This window comes from Coenobita brevimanus, chromosome 116 (assembly GCF_032717465.1).
Source record: "Coenobita brevimanus isolate Jiangsu-jjx chromosome 116, ASM3271746v2, whole genome shotgun sequence".
Lineage (NCBI taxonomy): Eukaryota > Metazoa > Arthropoda > Malacostraca > Decapoda > Coenobitidae > Coenobita > Coenobita brevimanus.
In genome coordinates, this window is record NC_137069.1 from 49,916,195 (window position 1) to 49,937,129 (window position 20,935).

Genomic DNA, 20,935 nt, shown 5'->3' on the forward strand with positions numbered 1-20,935 from the left:
AAGAGTGGTGATAAAGTATGTGAAAAAAAATATGTCCAGCTGTATCCTTTAACGGTCGTCAGAATTAGTTTTTTCGAGGGAATGTAAGAGTGAAAGCTAAGACAAAACAAAATGTCGTCTTGGGTTACTGGCTGTTTTCCAAATTAAGAGTATCTTTCTTGAGCCGAGGAGATTCTCTTAACACCTCTTACCTTTGTGATTCACTGTATTTTGCATATTACTCAGAATTATATCGTTTGATGGGACAGTAATTCCTCATAACAAGTTCCCCTTTTGGCGATCACTTCTCACATGAAGTCCACAGTAAACTACAGAAATATTACTTGGTATCACTTTAGTAGTATCTGTGAAATTGACTTTGCCAGTTTACACTTATTGATTGAAGCAATAACATGGAATCTTGTGAGATATTTTGAAATATATCCCTAACTTAAAATGGGGATTGTCTGATTTCATTTAACTCTTTCAGAACGATGACGTCTTTGACATTTTAAACGTGGTACCTCCAGATAATTTTCTGCTATTGTTTAAGTGGTACGGCATTTCGAGATTGCCAGACTAAACTGCAACTGTGTCATCTTGAACTGCCTTTCATTCATGCCTAATAGAGCCAAGCTTAAAAATTCCACCTTAACACTTAACGATAGATGTCTTTTGTGTGAAACCCTGACAACTTCCATACCACCAGTGTTAGGGATGGAGAGGTAGCGGACACTATGGCTGAGGAGTAAATCTGGACGAACAAGAATACAGATTAACTCGAGCAATAGAGTAGGGCAAAAAATGTGTGTGTGTGTGTGTGTGTGTGTGTGTGTGTGTGTGTGTGTGTGTGTGTGTGTGTGTGTGTGTGTGTGTGTGTCATTTATACGTAAAAACTATGACTCCGGATTGATGCATATTTAGACACGACAAAACAATGCTCAACATAGACGTACTCACATTACAAAAAAAAAAACAAAAAAAAAAATCATTGCAGGTTTTCATGTGGCACACTAAGCCATAAATATTGAGGCTCTGGAGACTGACTGAACTACAACATCCTATCACTGTGCTACATGGGGACATACTTTCAGACCTAAATATATTCGTCGGTCGCAAAAATGAGATGCAAAAATCATCCTCGTCGTAAAAGAGTTAACTGTTTCACTACAGTATCATAATATATTTTCCATTGTTCATTTTTATGCAGCCAAGCTATTGTTCTAATCTTTTATAGCCAAGTTACCACTATATTTTGTTCAAGTCTGCAGAAACCGCCGTTGGTAAAAGAGTTAACATAGGATATATATATATATATATGATTTGGTTATAGAAAAGCTTAATGGAAACTGTCATGAGTCATGAAAATGCTATTTTATATATATATATATATATATATATATATATATATATATATATATATATATATATGATTTGGTTATAGAAAAGCTTTAATTGGAAACTGTCATGAGTCATGAAAATGCTATTTTATATATATATATATATATATATATATATATATATATATATATATATATATATATATATATATATATATATATATATTCTTTTTAATTCGAGAGGTTACGGAATCCTTCATGTGAATGAAAGTGTCTGGCATAAAAAGAATACAATCGTCTGACGGTGGTAAAAATAATACACAAATTTATCTAAGGGAAGGAATCCATAACTATCTTCAGCAAAATCGTCTCTCAGTAGCAAGAATACAAGAAAGTATAAATACTTCTGTGAAAATTTAGTGGGAGGTGCTTTTGCCCTCCAGGTTTGAGGCTTGACCTGAAAAATAATGTTTCAAGGTGTGAAGGAAAAATAGAATGGCATAATCGTACTGAAGGGCATATAAGACTGGTCAGTGTGTGTGTGGAGAGGGGGGGGACGGACAGCAGGCACAAATAAATGGTTTAGAAGCGCAGTATAGGACGGAATGAACAAGGAATCTGGGTCAGTTTATGGGTCCACAAACAATCTTACGATCAGTTTCCTGTCACATAAGATATGTTAGTGCAGGAAGGACGAGGAAGGAGAGCGCAGAATATACACGTATCTCTAGTTCTTATTGGTAGATAAAATTCATAGGGAATAATATTCGTGTTTTGCTAAAACCTTAACTAAGCACTGAAGACACATATGATGACCGCACCTACCACGTACTTTTCAAAGGGGAAAGAAGTAATTATTTACAGCAAAACATTTATCTTAACGCTTGGTAGTTTACTGGGCAATTAAGACGCTCCAGTCGGGCTGAGCCTGTGCAGGTTTATATCCAAGGAGTGTATTTTTTATTTTTTTTGCTCACTTGATGCCACTCAGGGATGAATGAGGCTGGTCACTTTTATCTTAAATGCCACGACCAACTTGCCTTGACCCTGGCTTCTACGCTCCTCGTGGAGCAACATAAGATTAAATGATGGATGGATGGATGAAAACATTTAACTGATACCCTTCGGGCCCACACGCCGTCCCAGCACTGCCAACTGCCTAGTGCTTTGCTCTGTCCCTCTGTGTTATATGTACAGGTATTACGCGAGGGCACAGTTACACAGATCACTAGATGCACACCAGACCCACCCCAGACACACGTAACAGAAGCCCCAAACACACACCCAGGTGCTTTGCCTTGCCTCTCAGTCAGTTATGGCTACTTCAACACGACTCAGGTACGCAGCCGACTTGATGCACACAAAATGCATCTCAGGCACAATCCAGGCACGTCCCAGACTCACACTGTTATACACAAGGCCACACCAACATTACTTCCGACCCCCCAGCACACCTCGCCATAATTCCTGAACACCATTCTTCAAAAGGTATAGGGACTTAGAGAATGAGTGAATGAACAAGTGACACAGTTGGGGACACACACTGAATTTATGTGCTCCCGTGGGTGCGACCACACACACACACACACACACACACACACACACACACACACACACACACACACACACACAAAATGCAATATCATCTCACGAATTTGGAAAGGCCGTGACTGAGTCGGTAGAGGGGCGGCCTGCATTCCTAATGGACGCAAGTTTGAACCCCGGCTGATTCTGGGAACAGTTTAAGGATTTGAATTCCATAAAGACAGACTTTACTGATGTACTATAAGAGAAGACCTACTGACATGTAGAAGTACCCCTTCTAAGACTAATACACCAATCCTGTATGAGACAGCCCTATTAACGCCGAAGTGGCAACATGTGGAGGTGTATGGTGTGTAGAAGGGCTTCTGGACTTTGAGAACAGGCTGTTAAGCCTATGACCAGAGTTGGACACACAAGAAAATAGGGCTTCATTTAAACTGTTATCACTTAAACGGACTTTCTTGAATCAAATTTCATTCAAAGGAGCTTCGATAACTTGGGCTTTGATAACCTGAACTTTGGTATTTCAGGCTTCAGTATACTGGGCTTCGCAAAAGTGGGCTTCTCTGAAACGAGATTTCATTAAACGGACATCACTAAATTGAATTCCATGATATTGTACTTGGGTAAAGTGGACTTTGCCAAAATCGGATTTAGCTTAACCGAGCTCGGCTGAATCAGGCTTTGCTAAACTGGGCTTTGCTATGTCGGGTTTGCAAATTTTGACGCTAACGCAGTTCCTACATTGACTTTCATCATTATTATTATTATTTTTATCATCATCATCATCATCATCATCCACCATCATCATTTTTAGTATTACTACCTCTGGACGATCAGTTTTAATCATACCACTGTCAGACTGTCTTCTCAGCCAAAAGAGAATCAATCGCAGTGACGGGATTCACCGTTGAATCTTTATAAGCCCTTCTGTTCTCGTTTGTGCCGGGCAGAATATAATTATCTGATGGTAATGACAGTTATTATCTCGTTATTGCACTTAGAGGGCTATTGGAACCCCCTGAGCTCTCAGTCCAGAAACCTCATTCTTAGTGTGAATAAAATGGCCTGGCGGTTGCAAAAATAAGATAATTTTATGATTGTAAATCTTTTCCTGCGAAGATTTGCTTTACCAGCCAATGGATATGGTTGTCATTAATCCTTCCACTATAAGAAGTCTTCCATAGGATGAAAGGGAGAGATTAATGGTATGAAGAATAATGTACAATGGAGGTATTTGTCCTGAAAAGGTATGGAAGATATCAGCCCATTAAATCTTCATGTTTTATTGTCCCAAAGTTTGATCACTGTAAAAAAAATGCAGATATGCTCACTTTATCTTTGATTAAACTGTCATCTCTCCACTGTGAATGCTGAGTTGTAACAACAACTCATCATTACATCATAGTGCAATGGAAGGGATGTTCAGCCGTAGTATTGTCCTTTTCCGCCACTGAGTTTCGTGAAATAAGTTATAAAGAGACGAAAATCCTAACCAGGTTAAGTTTAGAATAATGAAATTAAGTCTTAACTGCATTGTTCTTTGGTACATAATGTAGCCTATGAGTGGAGTTACAGTACAGGTAACACGATGACGTGCGTGTATTTTTTCCCCAGATTATATATATATATATATATATATATATATATATATATATATATATATATATATATATATATATATATATATATATATATATATATATATATATATATATATATATATATATATATATATATATATATATATATATATATATATATATAAGTAAAACAATAAATAAGTACTTGGCTTTTATGATCGTGAGGTGGAATATAAATTCCAAAACCATGAATGATACGGAAATGATTGTGTGACCCATTCCACTGGTTACTCTGATGATAAGCCACCTTCTTGAGTTCTATCTGTGGTGTTGCCTGGAATTAAATACTGCGGGAATAAATACTTCACGTACTGTACAATACTGTAGCTGGTTTTATACTAGCATTAATCGTTCTGACACTGGATGGTTATTTATCACTGTCCCTTTTTAAGACCTTTGTCACCCTTTAGTACTCTGGGGCTCCTATTACTCGCAGTCATCTGAATAATATCGTCTGGTGTAGCTGGGAATTAAACAGTAATGTTGTCTCAAACACAGGAGATACGGGCACTGTGTGAGTGTAATGCACAGGTTCCTATCACTCATTGTTAGCCAACTTGGCTTTAGCGCACAAACAGATTCTGACCATGAAAAGTTTTACAGCGTGAAGTTACACGCTAACTTCTTATAAGTAATGAACCACTCTTCAAATAATTTTCATTTATGCTTTTTATCCATCCGTCAATTCATCATCCAGTCTTTTTTTGTCCCATCAGGAGCATAAGTGCTGACATTTTAGTTGTCAGTCCTAACATTTTAGTTGTGGGTGGCCGGCCACATTTTTCCTTGAATGGCATTATGTAAGAAATAAACTCCAACCTTCTTTTGGCTATAAGTTTGTAAAGGCGCATTTCGGTTGGCGATCCTTAATCCACTAAAAAGTAGGCGTCATTTGGCTATATGGTTATCACCCAATGTAATAAGTAGCTTCCTGGTTTACTGGAAGTCATTTAGCTTGTCATTCAGTTTAGAGTCACAAGAAGGCAACACTACATCGAATTATTGGTGGTGGATATCCCCAGCTTACCACAGTTTCTAACTTCTCTTTAGCCCTACAAGTAGTAAGAATAATCATTACTAGTTTCAGTACATAACAGAAGCTCTAACGGTGTAACACTATTGTAACTAGATGCCATATGATGTAACACTTACTGTCACATGTACATACATAACAGCTAAAACTGTAGCACTTTCTATCTTATGAAATAGTGTAAGATCTAACACTATAACATCCCCTCTGTCGACCAGATACTATGGGCTGTAACAAATAAAAACCTCTCGTAGGATAGAGGTATCTGTTATGATTCCTAAAGCAAGTCCAAAACAATCCTTGTGACAGTCCAAGTTAGTCTTTTCCTTTCTCTTGCCAACAGATGGAGGTGTGGACGAGGGTCCCAGGTTCGTGACGCCCATAGAGAACGTAACAGTGTCGGTGGGCCGCGATGCACGTCTCTCATGTGTCGTAGAGAATCTCAGCAGCTTCAAGGTACGTACTCGACAATATTTGTACCCCTACCCTTTGATTCCATAAAACAGTACCTGAGATGTGTTTCCCTAAGTCTTGGTATGTATAGCTTTTTTTTTTTTTTTTTTGAGGGGGGGGTAGCTCCATATTATTCAGGTAGTTCCATATTATTTTATGCTTGGGAGAGAGTCAGCGTGCCTCCTCGGTTGTCCTTTTCGTGTAACATACCATTCTGAACCCTGCAAACTAATAGGCTAGCATTTGACCAGGGTCTTTTATAAATATGTATAGTTGCAAAACCACATTTCAGGGTTCTTGAGATATAGCGTCCATATGCAGAGATGTGTAAAAGATGGACTGGGAGGCCAAGGGATTAGTGGGGAACTTAAAATATTTATACATAAGTGGCTTGATTATCGCGGAAGACATGGTCTGTCCGTGAAAAGAAGCACAACCAGAACTGATCCAGATAATGAGAGATGGTGCTTTGAAAGTCGGTATGCAGAGGCATATCTGAGAGTGGTAGTGCAGGTGGTATACCATTAAATCCATAGTATCTGTCTGTTCATGAAGGGATACAAATATATCGCCCTTGTAGAAAGGGAAATTATTTCCAAATTCGTCCTCCTGTATTGCAAAATGTCAAGGACAGTAAAAGTAACTTTTTACAGGCTTGACTCTGATGCACCTGACGTCAACTCGGGTAGCCTATTGTATCCAAAATGCTGGATACGAAGGATATCAGAATGGTTTTGAACCATTTTCAGTATTTTTTTAACATTTTTTTATAAATCATTGTTACGGCGTGTGTTTTTTTCATAAACCAAGGCCCATAATTTTTTAGTTGTGGTGAATCAAAGACTGATATTCTGAATCGTCGTTCGTTGTTCCATATAGTTCTTACAGTGTTTGGGCACTGTTATTACTGACCATACATATGTGAAAAATTATGATGACGATGATAATGATAAGCCTGATTCACTAATGACATCCTTATTTGACTTGCAAAGATGACAGTACTTGACTTATCATCTTCCATCTCATGTTATAATACAGAAATGGGTTGTGACGGCTTTAGAAACCACATTTTATCGGCATATGTAAAAACAAAACCACAGAATGGCAATTGAATTTGGTCACTTATTTAGTCCCTCTCTATTGAAGTCCGACTTTTATCTTACAGGACTAACCATCCGTGATTCTCATCATATACACAAGTGGGGTTGAGCCGTTCATCTGTTTGCCAGTTTCAGTAGGGGTGCAATCGTTGCCACGTGCGTCTGCATACAAATGTTATTCTCTCAGTTCTGTCAATTGCTATTTCTTTGTTTTACTCAGAAATCCATGTCTGTTTTTCTAATGCATTCTCTGACCCTATTCGATCTTCTGGATTAACATCATACATATCTGCTCCTTCCACATCATTTCCTTTACCCTTATCATTTCAGACAGTCTTCTGTATCTCTCCTGTCGTGTTCATTCTCATTATCTGATTCTCTCTCAAATATTCTCCTCTCAAGAATTATTCAGAGAGTCTTCTCAAACATTCTTATAAATTCCTTTTTTTTTCTTTCTTTTTTTTTTCAGTTGGCTCTCTTATTCCACTTATGTCACGTTTATCTCTGCACCTGTAAGGCTCTATTCATAGGATCTCTCACCCTGATTGTCATGCATACCTACAGTTGTGAATTAACTGTGATGGATATTTGCATGGGTACAAATATGGACAAAGTCGAAAATACATGACTAGTAGCTATGCATGGGGGTCCGGAGAGAGAGGGCTCAGCCCCTATCCTAGGAAGAAATATCCACTTGTCAGGTTAAAAAAGTGAAAACTGCCACCAGCAGACGATTTGATTCAGCTTACAAGCGTCCTTTTACCGTTCAGAATTAAACAGGTATCATGAAAGATGAAAAAGAACAACTAGAAAGGCGTCAGACAGCGCCTACCTTAGCCGAAGCCTGTAAAGGTATAATTTAATGCTGAAATAGGTCTTTCTGCAGAGGAATTATTTAACTTTCTCACACAGTTAAATTTTAAATTATACGGCCTTAGTTTGCCCTGTTACAAAATGAGAGAGAGAGAGAGAGAGAGAGAGAGAGAGAGAGAGAGAGAGAGAGAGAGAGAGAGAGAGAGAGAGAGAGAGAGAGAGAGATTATTTCGACCAGTGTCAATAAAATTTATTATTTAATCCTGCATCCGGATCGGGATCCACTTCAAAATCTTATCGACTCTTCCTTGACAACCTGTTCGCCCATCCATCAGATTTCATTAAAATCCGATAACAACTTTAGGGGATATCTTGCGCACAGACAGACAGACAGACAAAGAGACAGACAGCTACGTGAGAAATACATAACCTCCTTCAACTTCGTTGGCGGGGGGTCAAAATATGATTGTTGGTCATCTTCCTGTTGGCTTAGGATGCTTCACAAAACGTCGTCTTTGCCAGACATTTCTGCAAATACCAATAAAGTGACGTATTTTCCACAGCCTAGGATAGGTTTGCAATGAAAGGTTTGATGGGATTATACGTAATTCATTCAGTCGTGGTGGTTCTTTCAATGCCGTGTAAAATAATTCACAAGTAGCCAGAATAACCTAAAATGTTGCCGTAACCAGCATGTTAACACAATCCTTTGCTGTATGTAGGGAAACTATTTTAGTGTTATTAGTATATCTGATACACGATATATAATAACACCTTCACTACAAGATCTCCCCGAATGATATAAACAGACACCATATCCCTAGACAGATGTGGGACCATTAGGGCTGTAATATAGGTCAATAATCAAGTTTACGGAGTGAGGCGCCTAGCTTATTATAATCCTAAGACACTGACTGACAGATTTGGCCGCTCCACGAGACATATCCACATTTTATAATCACCATATTGTAAGAATATAATGCATACATCTCCATCGCAGCGAAGAGATTGAAGTTGTCCATGCTCATCTAGATACTTCGTCTGTAGGCAAACAAAGTATATATAAAGTATCGTTAGTGTAGTGAAAGGGTTAGGGTATAATTATAATTATGCTCTATGCGAGAACATGTGCTTTATAAAGCTTAAGTTAAACGGTAACACATGCATCCCCTTTCCTTCTTGCTTACACTACATTTTCAGTTTTTGCCTTTTAAAAGAGAAAAGTGCACTTAATGAGAGATAGTCAAAACCTTCATCAGCATATGACTAATGTTTGCGCCATTAGTACATGAAGCCGAGGGTAAGAGAGGAAAATGACTAATGTCTGTGTCATTAGTACATGAAACCAAGGGTCAGTGAGGGAAAGAATATGTTAAGATTGTGTATGAAATATATATTGGAAACTAAGATTTCTGTCCAGTGTTGCTTGAGTTAGACAAGTTTCACAATCGCATATTTTTATGGGGTCGGCTCAGGAGTTGCGTCCCCTCCCGGAGAGTCCACGCTTAGTTCTTATGTCGTCCATGACCTACTAGGCCCTATATATACAAGAAAAGGAAATTGCATAATATTTCTAGAAACTGTGGATACAATTTTTGAGGATGATAGATGGACGCAGCACCTCTTCCCCGAATGCCAATTGGCAATAACACAATGATTTTCTGTCGTCGTTAAAGTGTTACGTTTTTTTTTTTAACCCTTAAACGAAAAGAGGCCCTTCCAAGGGTAACTAAGCCAATACGGCTATAGAGGACGTTTAAATAGGGAAAAGGGGGAAGCAAGTGAGCATATCTATGGACGTTCACCCGGATGCAAAGGTCAAGGCCCCGCCACAAACACTTTGCAGTACAGAACACAGTATAAGTTTACAGGGAATGAAGAACCTTTCATTCTTGGAAAAAATGCATCTCTTTATAATTAGTCGTTCATTCGCAATAAACATGATGTAAAAAAACCAGCAGAACTTGGCGAACTCCTTTTGTCCTTCCCCCAAATAATTTCAGATAAGAGTATTTTCTACAACTGAAATTTCTATGCCTTAAAAAACATTTCTTGGGAAAAAATGCAACACAAACTTCTTTCTGTCAATCTGCCTATTGCCAGAGCCCACAAACAAATTGTCTCGATATAATTTTATCTCCGAGTCAGGCTGAGCTCTCTCTCTCTCTCTCTCTCTCTCTCTCTCTCTCTCTCTCTCTCTCTCTCTCTCTCTCTCTCTCTTTCTCTCTCTCTCTCTCTCTCTCTCTCTCTCTCTCTCTCTCTCTCTCTCTCCAAATCACTTTCTGATCAATCATATTGCTCTCCACCTCACTCCTCGACCTCATCCTGTGGTTCCCCCTCCCTCTTCCCCTTCGACCTTACTCACATACATTCTGCTACACAGTCACTCATTCTCCACCCTATCCACATGTCCACTTCATGTCAGGGTAGGCCTATTACTCTTACTGCTTTCCAGCACATCCACATCAACATTACAGCACTACTTCACTTCATTATTTGTCTGTCCGTTTCTAAACGTAACAGAGCTTGTTCCTCTCACATAACAAATTTCCACTCCTCTTAAACTTGACTTGCATCTTTCCAGCAGACACCAAGGTTCACTTGCAAGACTATCTATCTATTTATCTGTTGCCAGACGCCATAATCCAGTAAGGGGTGCCCATTTGACTTTGAGTTATTTGTTTTACGGGGAGGGGCACTAACCCTCCACCAACCCACTTGCAAGACATATATGGTAAATCATATTTTCCAAAAAATTATTATCACACAAGTTTTATCCCAGCTTAATTTCCATGGCTTAGAACAACATAATGAATACCGTTACTGCATAATAACATTTCTACGAAATATTTCAACTGATGTATGGCGACACCAGTTCACGCTTTATAAAAATATATTGTTCAAAACTGTATCATAGAAATTTATATTTCCCCTAAATGTATTTAAAAACAAATATTCAACCCAAGTCTTATTAAGTTTATCATTTAACACAAAAATGTTTTCCACAAAATTACTAAATCAGAATATATTCCCATTACTAAATTTTGTGGGACATGAAACAGAATAAATATATATTATTCGTAAGATAATATTCAGATGTATTCTACAATATCCTTAAAATATTTCCCCAGAAACTTACATTGTATTCACTCCAAATATTTTCCAGGCACACTTACATATCCAATACTGTTTCGAGATATACACAAGGTGTCCACAAAGTCCTTCTGTTTTTATAAAAACTTACTGCGTGCAAACCTCTTAACATAATGAGATGCAGTGTTACAAGTTAAGGTAAACTTTCAAAATGTTTCAGTAGCTGTTTTTATAAGAAACTAAATTTCAGTATGCTAAACAGCTTCCATGCAATGATTTTGTGTAAACCCAGCAACGTCTGTGAATACTCTGTATTACAGCAAACAATTATAAAAAATTAATATTCTCACATAATAGTTACACACGCAATACAAACCAATACATTTCCAGGAAAACCATTGCATTACGATACTACCGTAAATAACTCCAGGTAAAAGGACTATATATTTCACTAAAATATGTTAAAGCAAATTTATATTAGCATAGATGTTCTTCAAGCAGAGTATTATAAAACCTCTATACTCTTTCAAAGCCGATAGGTGGGGGCGCTTACCATCAACTCACTCGATGTAGTGCTGCTCTCGGGTGCCTGCCCCTTCCTTTCTTCCATTTCTATCTTTCTTTCCTTCAGTTTTTTCATCTTTCTTTTGTCAGTGGGTGACTTTACACCGAGTGTCAAGCCAACTGGTTTCCTGTACACCAGGCACCCATTTACTACGCTGGGTGGTAACCATATAACCAAATTATGGCTCCTGGTAGTTAGTGGGTAATTCAGGCTCTCCAATCGGATTGGGCCGGTGCAGACTAATATCCGAGGAATGGTTGGGGTTTATTGTTCACGTTCTGCCATTCAGGGATGCGTGAGGTTGGTCACTCTCATCTTAAATGTTAGGACCAAATTGCCTTGCCCTGGGCTCCTACGCTCCACATGGGGTAACATAGGGTTAGATGATGAATGAATAAATGAAAAAAATATTCTTTCAAAATATGTCCTCTCAGAATTATAGGCCTACTGTAGTTTATTCTCTAGTGGTATTTTCAGAGGAATATTTCCTTACAAATTAATTTCACAGATACATTACAGCACCAACATATATAATGCCAGTGAAATTCATTACAGCAGAGGATATTCTTTTTTCCCAAAATAATTAGAGCTAAAATATTTACCATGATGATATTGCTGCTTCAGCTGCTGCTGCTGCTGCTGCTGCTGCTCCTGATGATGCTGATGATATCTAATTTGTATTCCCCAGAAGTAATATCCCGACATTTACTGCAACAAAGAACAAGAAGGGGCACTCAGAAAGTGAATCCCCCGCGCCCTACAATTGGTCAGAGGGTTAGGTTTTTAATCCGGTCTTATGACTGACCTTCACAGGTTTGTTCTTTAAATCATATCGTTTCATTCCTTTCTGAACTTCATCCTTTCCACGCAGCTTGGTCCAAATCGGATCAGCGATTTTAGTTGACCTTAATCTGTGACCTTGACCTTGACCAATAGTTCTCAAAATGGAATACCTTCACCCTCGGCTTATCCTCAGTCCTTCCAAACAAGTTTGGTTAACATCAAAAGAAACATTTGAGGGTTATATGGAAGAACATATACCTATGCCCTGTGACTTTCACCACTGACTGACCATTCATAATATCGTATCAGTTCACCTTGCGTTGCCCTGAACTCAGGACTCGCAGCCCATCTCTCACTGCGGTAACATCACCACTGTTCCCGGTGGGACCAGCTTTCCACAGCAGCTGTTCCAGCCGAGGGGGTTGGGCCTGTCCCTTCCACCTGGAGGCTGAGTGCCCTGGTCTGCCCACCAGGAGGTCGAGGCTCCTCCACTACGACCTTCCCTTGGCCCTGCTGGATCGGAGTTGTGCCCTCCTGCCGACCTTGACTGGGCCTCTCCTCCTTGGATTCCACCTGCTGCTGGGGAGCTGGGCGAGCCTCCTCTGCCCTTTCCATCTAGAGCAACGGGGTTGAGGGCAGAGTCGGGGAGGTTCCACGTGCAGCTCGTCGGCGGCGCTTCTCCATCGACGCCGTGACTTCCATCCTGCTTCCCGTCCCACCTTGCCCTCGTCGACCATCGATTACCTGCTTGCCGGCCTCGCCCTTCATCATCCTGATTTCTCCTGCCCTTGCCGCCTTTCCTCTGGATCTTGAACTTAAAGAAGCCTGCTAACTTACGCTAGTCCTCCTCTTCACCCCAGCTTCATCTCTGGCGGGCCCACAGGCCCTGTCCTCCTATGGGAGGTAAATCTACAACAACAACAACACACACGCTCTGAACTTTTCTACCAAGCTTGCCCTTATTCGGTATATTTATTTGCCACGTGATCGTGTCCTGTTGTTTATAAGAGCAGGAGCTTAACTCGTTGTATATGCCTCAACATTTCCACAAAATTTGGACCCAATCTTGTCAAACTGATTAAATTAACTTATTTACACACAGGCACACATAGGTTGAACTTTGATAGTGCCCTATGAATTTGATGCGTGGCCGATTATTCTGAACAAAATTCCTGTCCTCCTTTCACCCTCAACTAGTTCATTAGGTCTGGCGTAAATCGGATCAACACTGTTTAAGTTGGTCTTTCCATGTTAATAGAATTTCTGACCTTTACTCGTGAAAATAACCATTAGCTGATGTCAAAGTCGAGACCCTTCATCCTTGCCTTACCCTGATTACATCCACGAAGCTTCGTATAAGTTTGTTATGAGCTGTTAAAGTTGCCCTTCCTTCGTATCGTTCACCATTAACCTATCACTTTAATAAAACAGGCCATTCCCATGGCTGACCCTCATCCTCTCCACCATGTTTATTCCAAGTCAGATCAAGACTATTCGACCTTGCCCTGTGAAGCCTTCAACTGATTGTCCTCCATATCGAACGCCTTCTTTCTTGCCTCACCCTCAGCCCTCCCACCAAGTTTGGTCTAAATTGATCAAAAAGTGTATAAGTTGACATTGCCGTGTGATTTTGGCCTTTGATCAATTCCATTCATAAACATAATTGGTCAACTCTCTCCCGATTCTTAAACATTCCACCAAACCTGGTTTTAAAATTGGCTAAAATGTTTAAGTTACCTCTCTCTCTCTCTCTCTCTCTCTCTCTCTCTCTCTCTCTCTTTCACACACACACACACACACACACACACACACACACACACACACACACACCAATTTACACCGCTCGCTGGTGCAGTGGTAACGTTCTCGCTTGCCATCTGGTAGACGGGAGTTCGCGCCTCGCTCTGGTTGCGAAAAGTTTCACTGACGAAGTGGGTGGTTACTGTCCCCCTTGAGCAAGGGGACGGGTGTGTGGGTGTGTGAAGGTCACAGCCTTGCCCTTAGATTGGACTATATGAGCTCTCAGCTCCCTTCCGGGAGGGTAAAAGCTGACGATCACGACCATCAAGTGATCCTGACCGACCCGGTGACCCGGTGAATTACACACACACAAAGTAAATCATACACGTACCGTGTTTCTAGCACACGCGGATGTGAATTACATTACGCCTCACATTTAAAGCATATGCCCCGTGAAAACAGTTTTCGTCGTATGCTTCGCCGTTCCCTATAATTTGGTATTGGCAGAGATGAAAAGGCAAGCAATATGCTGCTTTAATTAATTACCTCCCCCATGGACCACTAAACGATGTGGAGAGTTGGCGACCATTAGTCTGTTCATTTGGATTTTTTTCTTGCTTTCTCCAGGCTGTGTTGATTCAGCTGTATTTGCTGGTTATTGCCTTAGCTAAACCTTTCAGTACCAGATATTCTAAGCGGAGAAAATGGTTGCAAGGCGATTAAAAAAAAAAAAAAAAAACACACCACGGTGCTGAAGACGGTGGCGTCCTTTTTTCATTCTGTTCTTCCATTTTCTAGACGATTTTATTAATCTTAGGATGTACTTCTGGAACTGAAGGGGTTATATACAGGTATACTATACAGTAGTCAACTCTGTCAATAAAGGCATTTCGTACTCAGATTACATTCGCACGTTGCAGAAAAAAATAAACTACCAAACGGCACCAAGACACAGAAGGGCTTAATTATCGATGGAAATGAAAAGCAACGCATTACTGAGGCTAATGACTGTAAAAGTTTTGCTATCCTTGGGCGCATCAGGCTACCTTACTTAGGATACTTCAAGTAGATATCTTTCACCTGAATAAAAATTCTTAGAGTTAGTGAGTTCAAAATCTTATCAAGTAACCTTTGAAATATCCGAATCGTCCTTCATAGAGAGAGAGAGAGAGAGAGAGAGGATTTATCTCGAATAAAATTCTTAATTTCAATCATGGCAGAGGAACGCTTGATTTCCTTTTTTTTTTTTTATTTTTTTTACTTTGTACTTGCTTTCTCCTAACGATTTTCTTCAGCGAAGGAGAGATTTTACGGGTATAGCGACTGAGTTTTTTCTTTGGTTTATTCTTTTTTAATCCAAACTATGATCTTATGGAGTCAGATACAGCCTTAGTTTAAACCATCATTCGAAGGGTGCTTTTCTCAGCCAAAAAAAAAAAAAAAAAATCGTCTAGTATGGCTGGTGTAATATGAAAATGTGTTTAGCAGTTTATCGGGAATAAATCAGAATTCACTGAGAGGCAGATTAACTAGATCTGACTTTCTCTGCAACAGCAAGTGGGGAAATGCTTCGTTTAGCCATATATATATATATATATATATATATATATATATATATATATATATATGGAGCCTCTGTGGTACAGTGGTAGAGTGTGCGTTTCGTGAGCGCGGGTTCGCCTCCCGCCAGAGTTGTAAAAACTTTGGGAAGCGTTCACCTAGTCACTTGCTACTTTGGCGGACACAAGGGGTGCTGTGGTTGAACCAGTGTCGCATACTAGTATGCTTGCACCCAATCGGCTTAAGGCGGGCCGATTACACTTAGTTCACAGACTACACACACATCCAAAGCCACTACAACACTACAGTTACACTCACAAGCACTTCTCACCCTACATACAGTCTCTACCAGACAGCCTAAGCCACTGGGTAGAGATACATTGGCTGTATCGTCCCTGCTTCGGTAGGGATAGGCCGGTCCTGCAGTGGACCTCAACTGCTGCTGCTGATGATATATATATATATATATACATATATATATATATATATATATATATATATATATATATATATATATATATATATATATAGTGTGCGTTTCGTACACGGGTGGACCAGGGTTCGCGCCCCGCCAGGGTAATAAACTTTGGGATTGTTCACCTGGCCACGTACTGCATTGGCGGACACCAGGGGTGCTGTGGTTGAACCAGTGTCGCTTACTGTAAAGTATGCTTGCACCCAGCCGGCTTGCGCGGGCCGATTACACTTGGTTCACAGGCTACACACACATCCAAAGCCACTACAACACTACAATTACACTAACAAGCACTTCTCACCCTTCATACAATCTCTACTAGACAGCCTAAGCCACTTGGCAGAGATACATTGGCTGTATAGTCCCGACTTTAGTAGGGATAGGCCGGTCCTGCAGTGGATACTCAAACGGCTGATGATGATGATGATGATATATATACAGTCAAACACATCCCAACCCAACTTGTTTGGGGATTCCGGAAAATGACGAGAGACGGACGATGGAAAGTGAACTAGTGAGGAGAACACAGAATATAAAAACGGTAAACTTTGTGTAATTTTCTTGCTTTCTTTGCTGGTTCTTGCACATGGGCTTATTCGTCCTCTTTCCTTCATCTTTTCCTAATTATGGGAATTACGTCCTTTCCACCACCTCTTTTTGGTTGCCATTTACACTGGTATTTACTTCATTTCTCTTTTTTGTTCCACTTACTTCATTGCTCCTTGTACTGGCATTTCCCTGTTTTCCCGACTATGCATTCCAAATACTTCATTTTTCTGTATAATATGGTATTTTCTTCGTTTCCACCATTTTTTTTATTTTTTTATGGCGCTTACTTTGTCTTCCTTTCTTTATGTCCTTTTTTTCCTTACTTTTGTTTCTTATGACGACAAACTCCTGGGAGACGAAGTAGATGTCATTACAGGAAGCTTTCTCTGTCTCTGTCCCTCCGCTGTCCTTTGTCATCATTCTTTTTCAACATCTTAGTTTCATTACCGCTTTATTATTATTTTTTTTGGTCACTTTTTGGCATCCATTCTTCCCAGTTTTTTCTCATGATATCTTCTTTTCGCGCCTTTTACTGCTTGCATTTTCGCAGTTACTCAAGTTACCTGACTGACATGGAGTTTGCTATTTTTTTTCTTTGTTTTGTTAACCTTTTGTCCTTTAGTAAGTCCAATAGTTAACCCTTATTCTCTTACCTTTTGACAATTTGTTTCTTCCTCCTTCAGTTATTTGTTTTATTTTTTACTTCCTGTATATATTTTTGAGAGGCTATCTTCTTTTAGTTTCTTTTGGCATTTCTAACCACTTGCTTGTCAGTGTGTGTGTGTGTGTGTGTGTGTGTGTGTGTGTGTGTGTGTTGGGGTAGTCTCCTTCCTCCTCCGTCATTTTTTCTAATTACAAAACGCCGTGGAGAAATAGAGGTCATAACCGTACAATTACCTTTTGCCAGTTTCTTACATTCGACCCCATCAGTTTTTCACCTATATGCGACGTGTGCGGGTCGAAATTCAACGAGGATATCCTGAGTGCATCCCTTGTCAGTCACATCCGTTACATATACAATGTATGGTTATGTGACTGTCCCGTGCCTGCAAAATCGTGCCTGCAAATGTTTCGTTAACTGCTTCACTCTGACTTTCAAAAATTTTAGTGTTGCTACTTCCGTATGATTTTACTTAGGTTACATGACATTTCTTGCAGTGTAGAGAACATTGTGGCCCAGACCAGACGCATCCTATTCGAAAAGTGAACACTGTATCTTAAAAAAAAAAAAAATCCTGTCGTAGCAGCTAGGATAATCACTGAAGGTGGTTAGCAATCGCCACCTTTTTGTTCGTTTTTCATTAAACTAATCCTTCACTTGTCTTATCTTTCCTTCCGGCTTTGTGGTGGCAAGTTCTACAACAGATTATGGTGTTTTCTTTATCAGGCTGGTGGTTATGATGCCACGGTCGAAGTGACCGCCCTGATTATAGATGACACTGATCCCCGAGAATCACCTCTAACAGGCATTCTCAAGAGGAGGATTAGGCTGGTCCACTGTTCTTTCATGTGACTGAATACGGCGGCCTATTCTGGGGCTGCTCGACCTCAAACCACTAATATGGGATTATTTTCTGTATTTTTCCTTTACTGTAAGACAAGTTATGAGGAGGATATATTACGACACTGGTTGGGGACCCAGATTTACAGACCTACGTTCTTTTCCTCCCTCATAAATATGATTTGTTTGACGGGAAGGTGGAGAAGGGTTTAGAATATTCATATTTATCTTCTTCGTCCAACAAAAAACTTATATAAACTGCTTGAGGAAGATGATCACGAGCTGGAGATCGTTTTTGCAGGAAGAACAAGTAAAGATGAATTCAGAAACTTCCATTATGTTTTGTTTTTCATGCAGATCAAACTGGAAGTTGTGAGAGGGAATAGATCATAAATTTACTGGTCCATTCTCGGTTACAGCAGCATTGCTGGGAAAAATGTAAGCTATTAACAATTCCTTCCTTTCGGGAAACCAAAGGTGCATTGGTAGGCATGTTCAGCCTGAAAATGTAAGAACCCAAGGTCAATTCACAGACCAGCCATACTATGGGGAGAATTGGTTGAACACACTAGTCACTGTTCACTAAGCAGTACGTTTGGGAAACTGAGGGTCGTTCATCAAGAATAGACTGGCATTTACAGAAGATTGTCTGCCATTATACCAGCGTTAAATCAAGGGCAATTAACCCTCAGACTGCAACAATATTTCTGGAAGAACTGTTAAGGCAGCTGCATTGCTCCTTCCAGAACACCACAGAATTTTTTTTATTTTGTGCACTCAGTTATTCCTGCCTAACTCTTGCTTATGCTGGGTTAGTGGGTCACAGATCCCCCCCTCCCTCCCAGCCTACCTGAATTAGCTGCATCATTCAGTTTTCCACTAGCCACCACTGAGTCATGATGTTGCCTTGTTTATCCCAACTACTCCCCCTCCCCCAACTGGGCACTATGAATGCCCAGCCACCTACCACCCAAAGACATAATAGTGACTCCAAGGGCGAGGAGGTGAAACTGAGGAAAAAAAAACAAAAAAAAACAAGTGCTTGAACTGTAGCATGTGTGACTGTGTGTGACAATTGCAAGGTTGGTTTTTATTTAGGAAAGTGTTTCCATGCCTACGACACTGAACGTTTTTTAGTGTCAGCAGAGATTGTAAATATGTTTAATTATCTTGGATTAGTATGTACAACAATAAAACAAACTTAGTGTGATAATGAATGAGAAGACATTGGCAAGGGAAAATGCAGTGCACCAGACACAAATAAATGTGAAACCGATGCTTTGAGGCTGCTTCTGAGCGTACCACACCTGTAATTGCTTCAGAAGATCATGTACATATGCGTTAATTCCCTGATTGCGTATGTAAGAGAATAAACAACTAGTGTAAAAGTAAATATGGAAACAAAGATGAGCAACAATGTAGTGCACCATTCACTAGCAAAGTGAAAGTGATGCTCAAAGGGTGCTTCTGAATGTGCCACACTTTTGAATGCTTCAGGAAATAATGTACATAATTGTAAATACCTTGCTTTAGTATGTACAAAACTAATCAGCGTAACAGTATGAAGACAGCGTTGAGAGACGTAGTGGGCTACACACTAGAGACCCTATAGCAATAGAGACTAGACAGCCATTATTTTCAGATGCATGCTAATTGGTCGACCAACCGGACGCCATTTTTGTACAAACGCCTCACAGCTCAGCTGACAGCAGATTCGTCTAAAATTACATCTCATCACCTGCTGTGATACGTGATTGTTCCAGGCGTAATCTCTTCTGTATTTCACTGTTAGCCACCGAGACTGATGATGATGAGCCAGTGAATCAGGAGCAGGTAGCGTGTCAGGTGAATCAGAAGAACAGGAGCGGGTGTGTTTCTCTCTCTTTATTATGCCACAGAAAGATACAGCTGTGACAAGAGAGACAACAGAACAGAGCATCTACATCTGGCAAGAGCTAGAATATATCTGACTGCCCTCGCTGCCCAGCCCTGGGTACCAGTACAGGTCAGCAGAATTAAGAGATGCCACTATATCTCGGACATATGAGATATGTACATGAGTAGGTTTGAGTTACAACTCTACCATGCACATCTTACATCTCGATAAGGGAGTATTAACTGTATATGTAGTATTAACACATATATACTTCCCCAAGACTGAGATATACACAGAATTTATTCCCTTCCCTCACCCCTCCTGTACTCTCCCTTTTTATGTCTAAAAGCGCTAGCCTTAGCATGTCTGGCCTCTCTCTCTCTCTCTCTCTCTCTCTCTCTCTCTCCCACTACACTCGACAGTGAGGATGTATTTGGTTATTCTTCACAACACAACAATACATATTCATTAAACATGAATAAACACAACTATGTATAACATGTATGGTAGTGTGAGATATAACTCATTGTGTAAGTGATGCCAGAACCAGAACGTGATTGGGTGATGAATCAATGTCACTTTAATTTTAGTATACTTTGTTACAATGAAGATTTTCGTTTAAATCATGTGTACAAATGGATTTTACTTCAGAATATACATGAACACAGAGATAATTGCTGAATTATAATGTTGACAAACTAAACTTCGGTAGCTGAAAATTGGGAGGTGCTGTGTTCTTTTACTTGTGGATTTTTTTTTTTTATGATGGAAGCGAAGCATGTGTAAGGGTTAATGGGCAGCTAAGTGAATGGTTCACGATCGGTGTGGGCGTGCGACAAGGTTGTGTGATGTCCCCATGGTCGTTCAACATATATATGGATGGGGTGATG

General features: G+C 39.9%; 1 protein-coding gene across 1 annotated transcript in view; it reads left to right on the top strand.

The window, feature by feature from the left end:
* The window catches only part of LOC145418735 (neurotrimin-like), a 199,379-nt gene that overhangs the window by 25,107 nt on the left and 153,337 nt on the right, over positions 1–20,935 (top strand). Inside the window, exons 2-3 of the mRNA XM_080287070.1 lie at positions 2,517–2,706; positions 5,881–5,993. Of these exons, the coding sequence (XP_080143196.1) occupies positions 2,517–2,706; positions 5,881–5,993 (303 nt within the window). The remainder of the gene's footprint in view (positions 1–2,516; positions 2,707–5,880; positions 5,994–20,935) is intronic.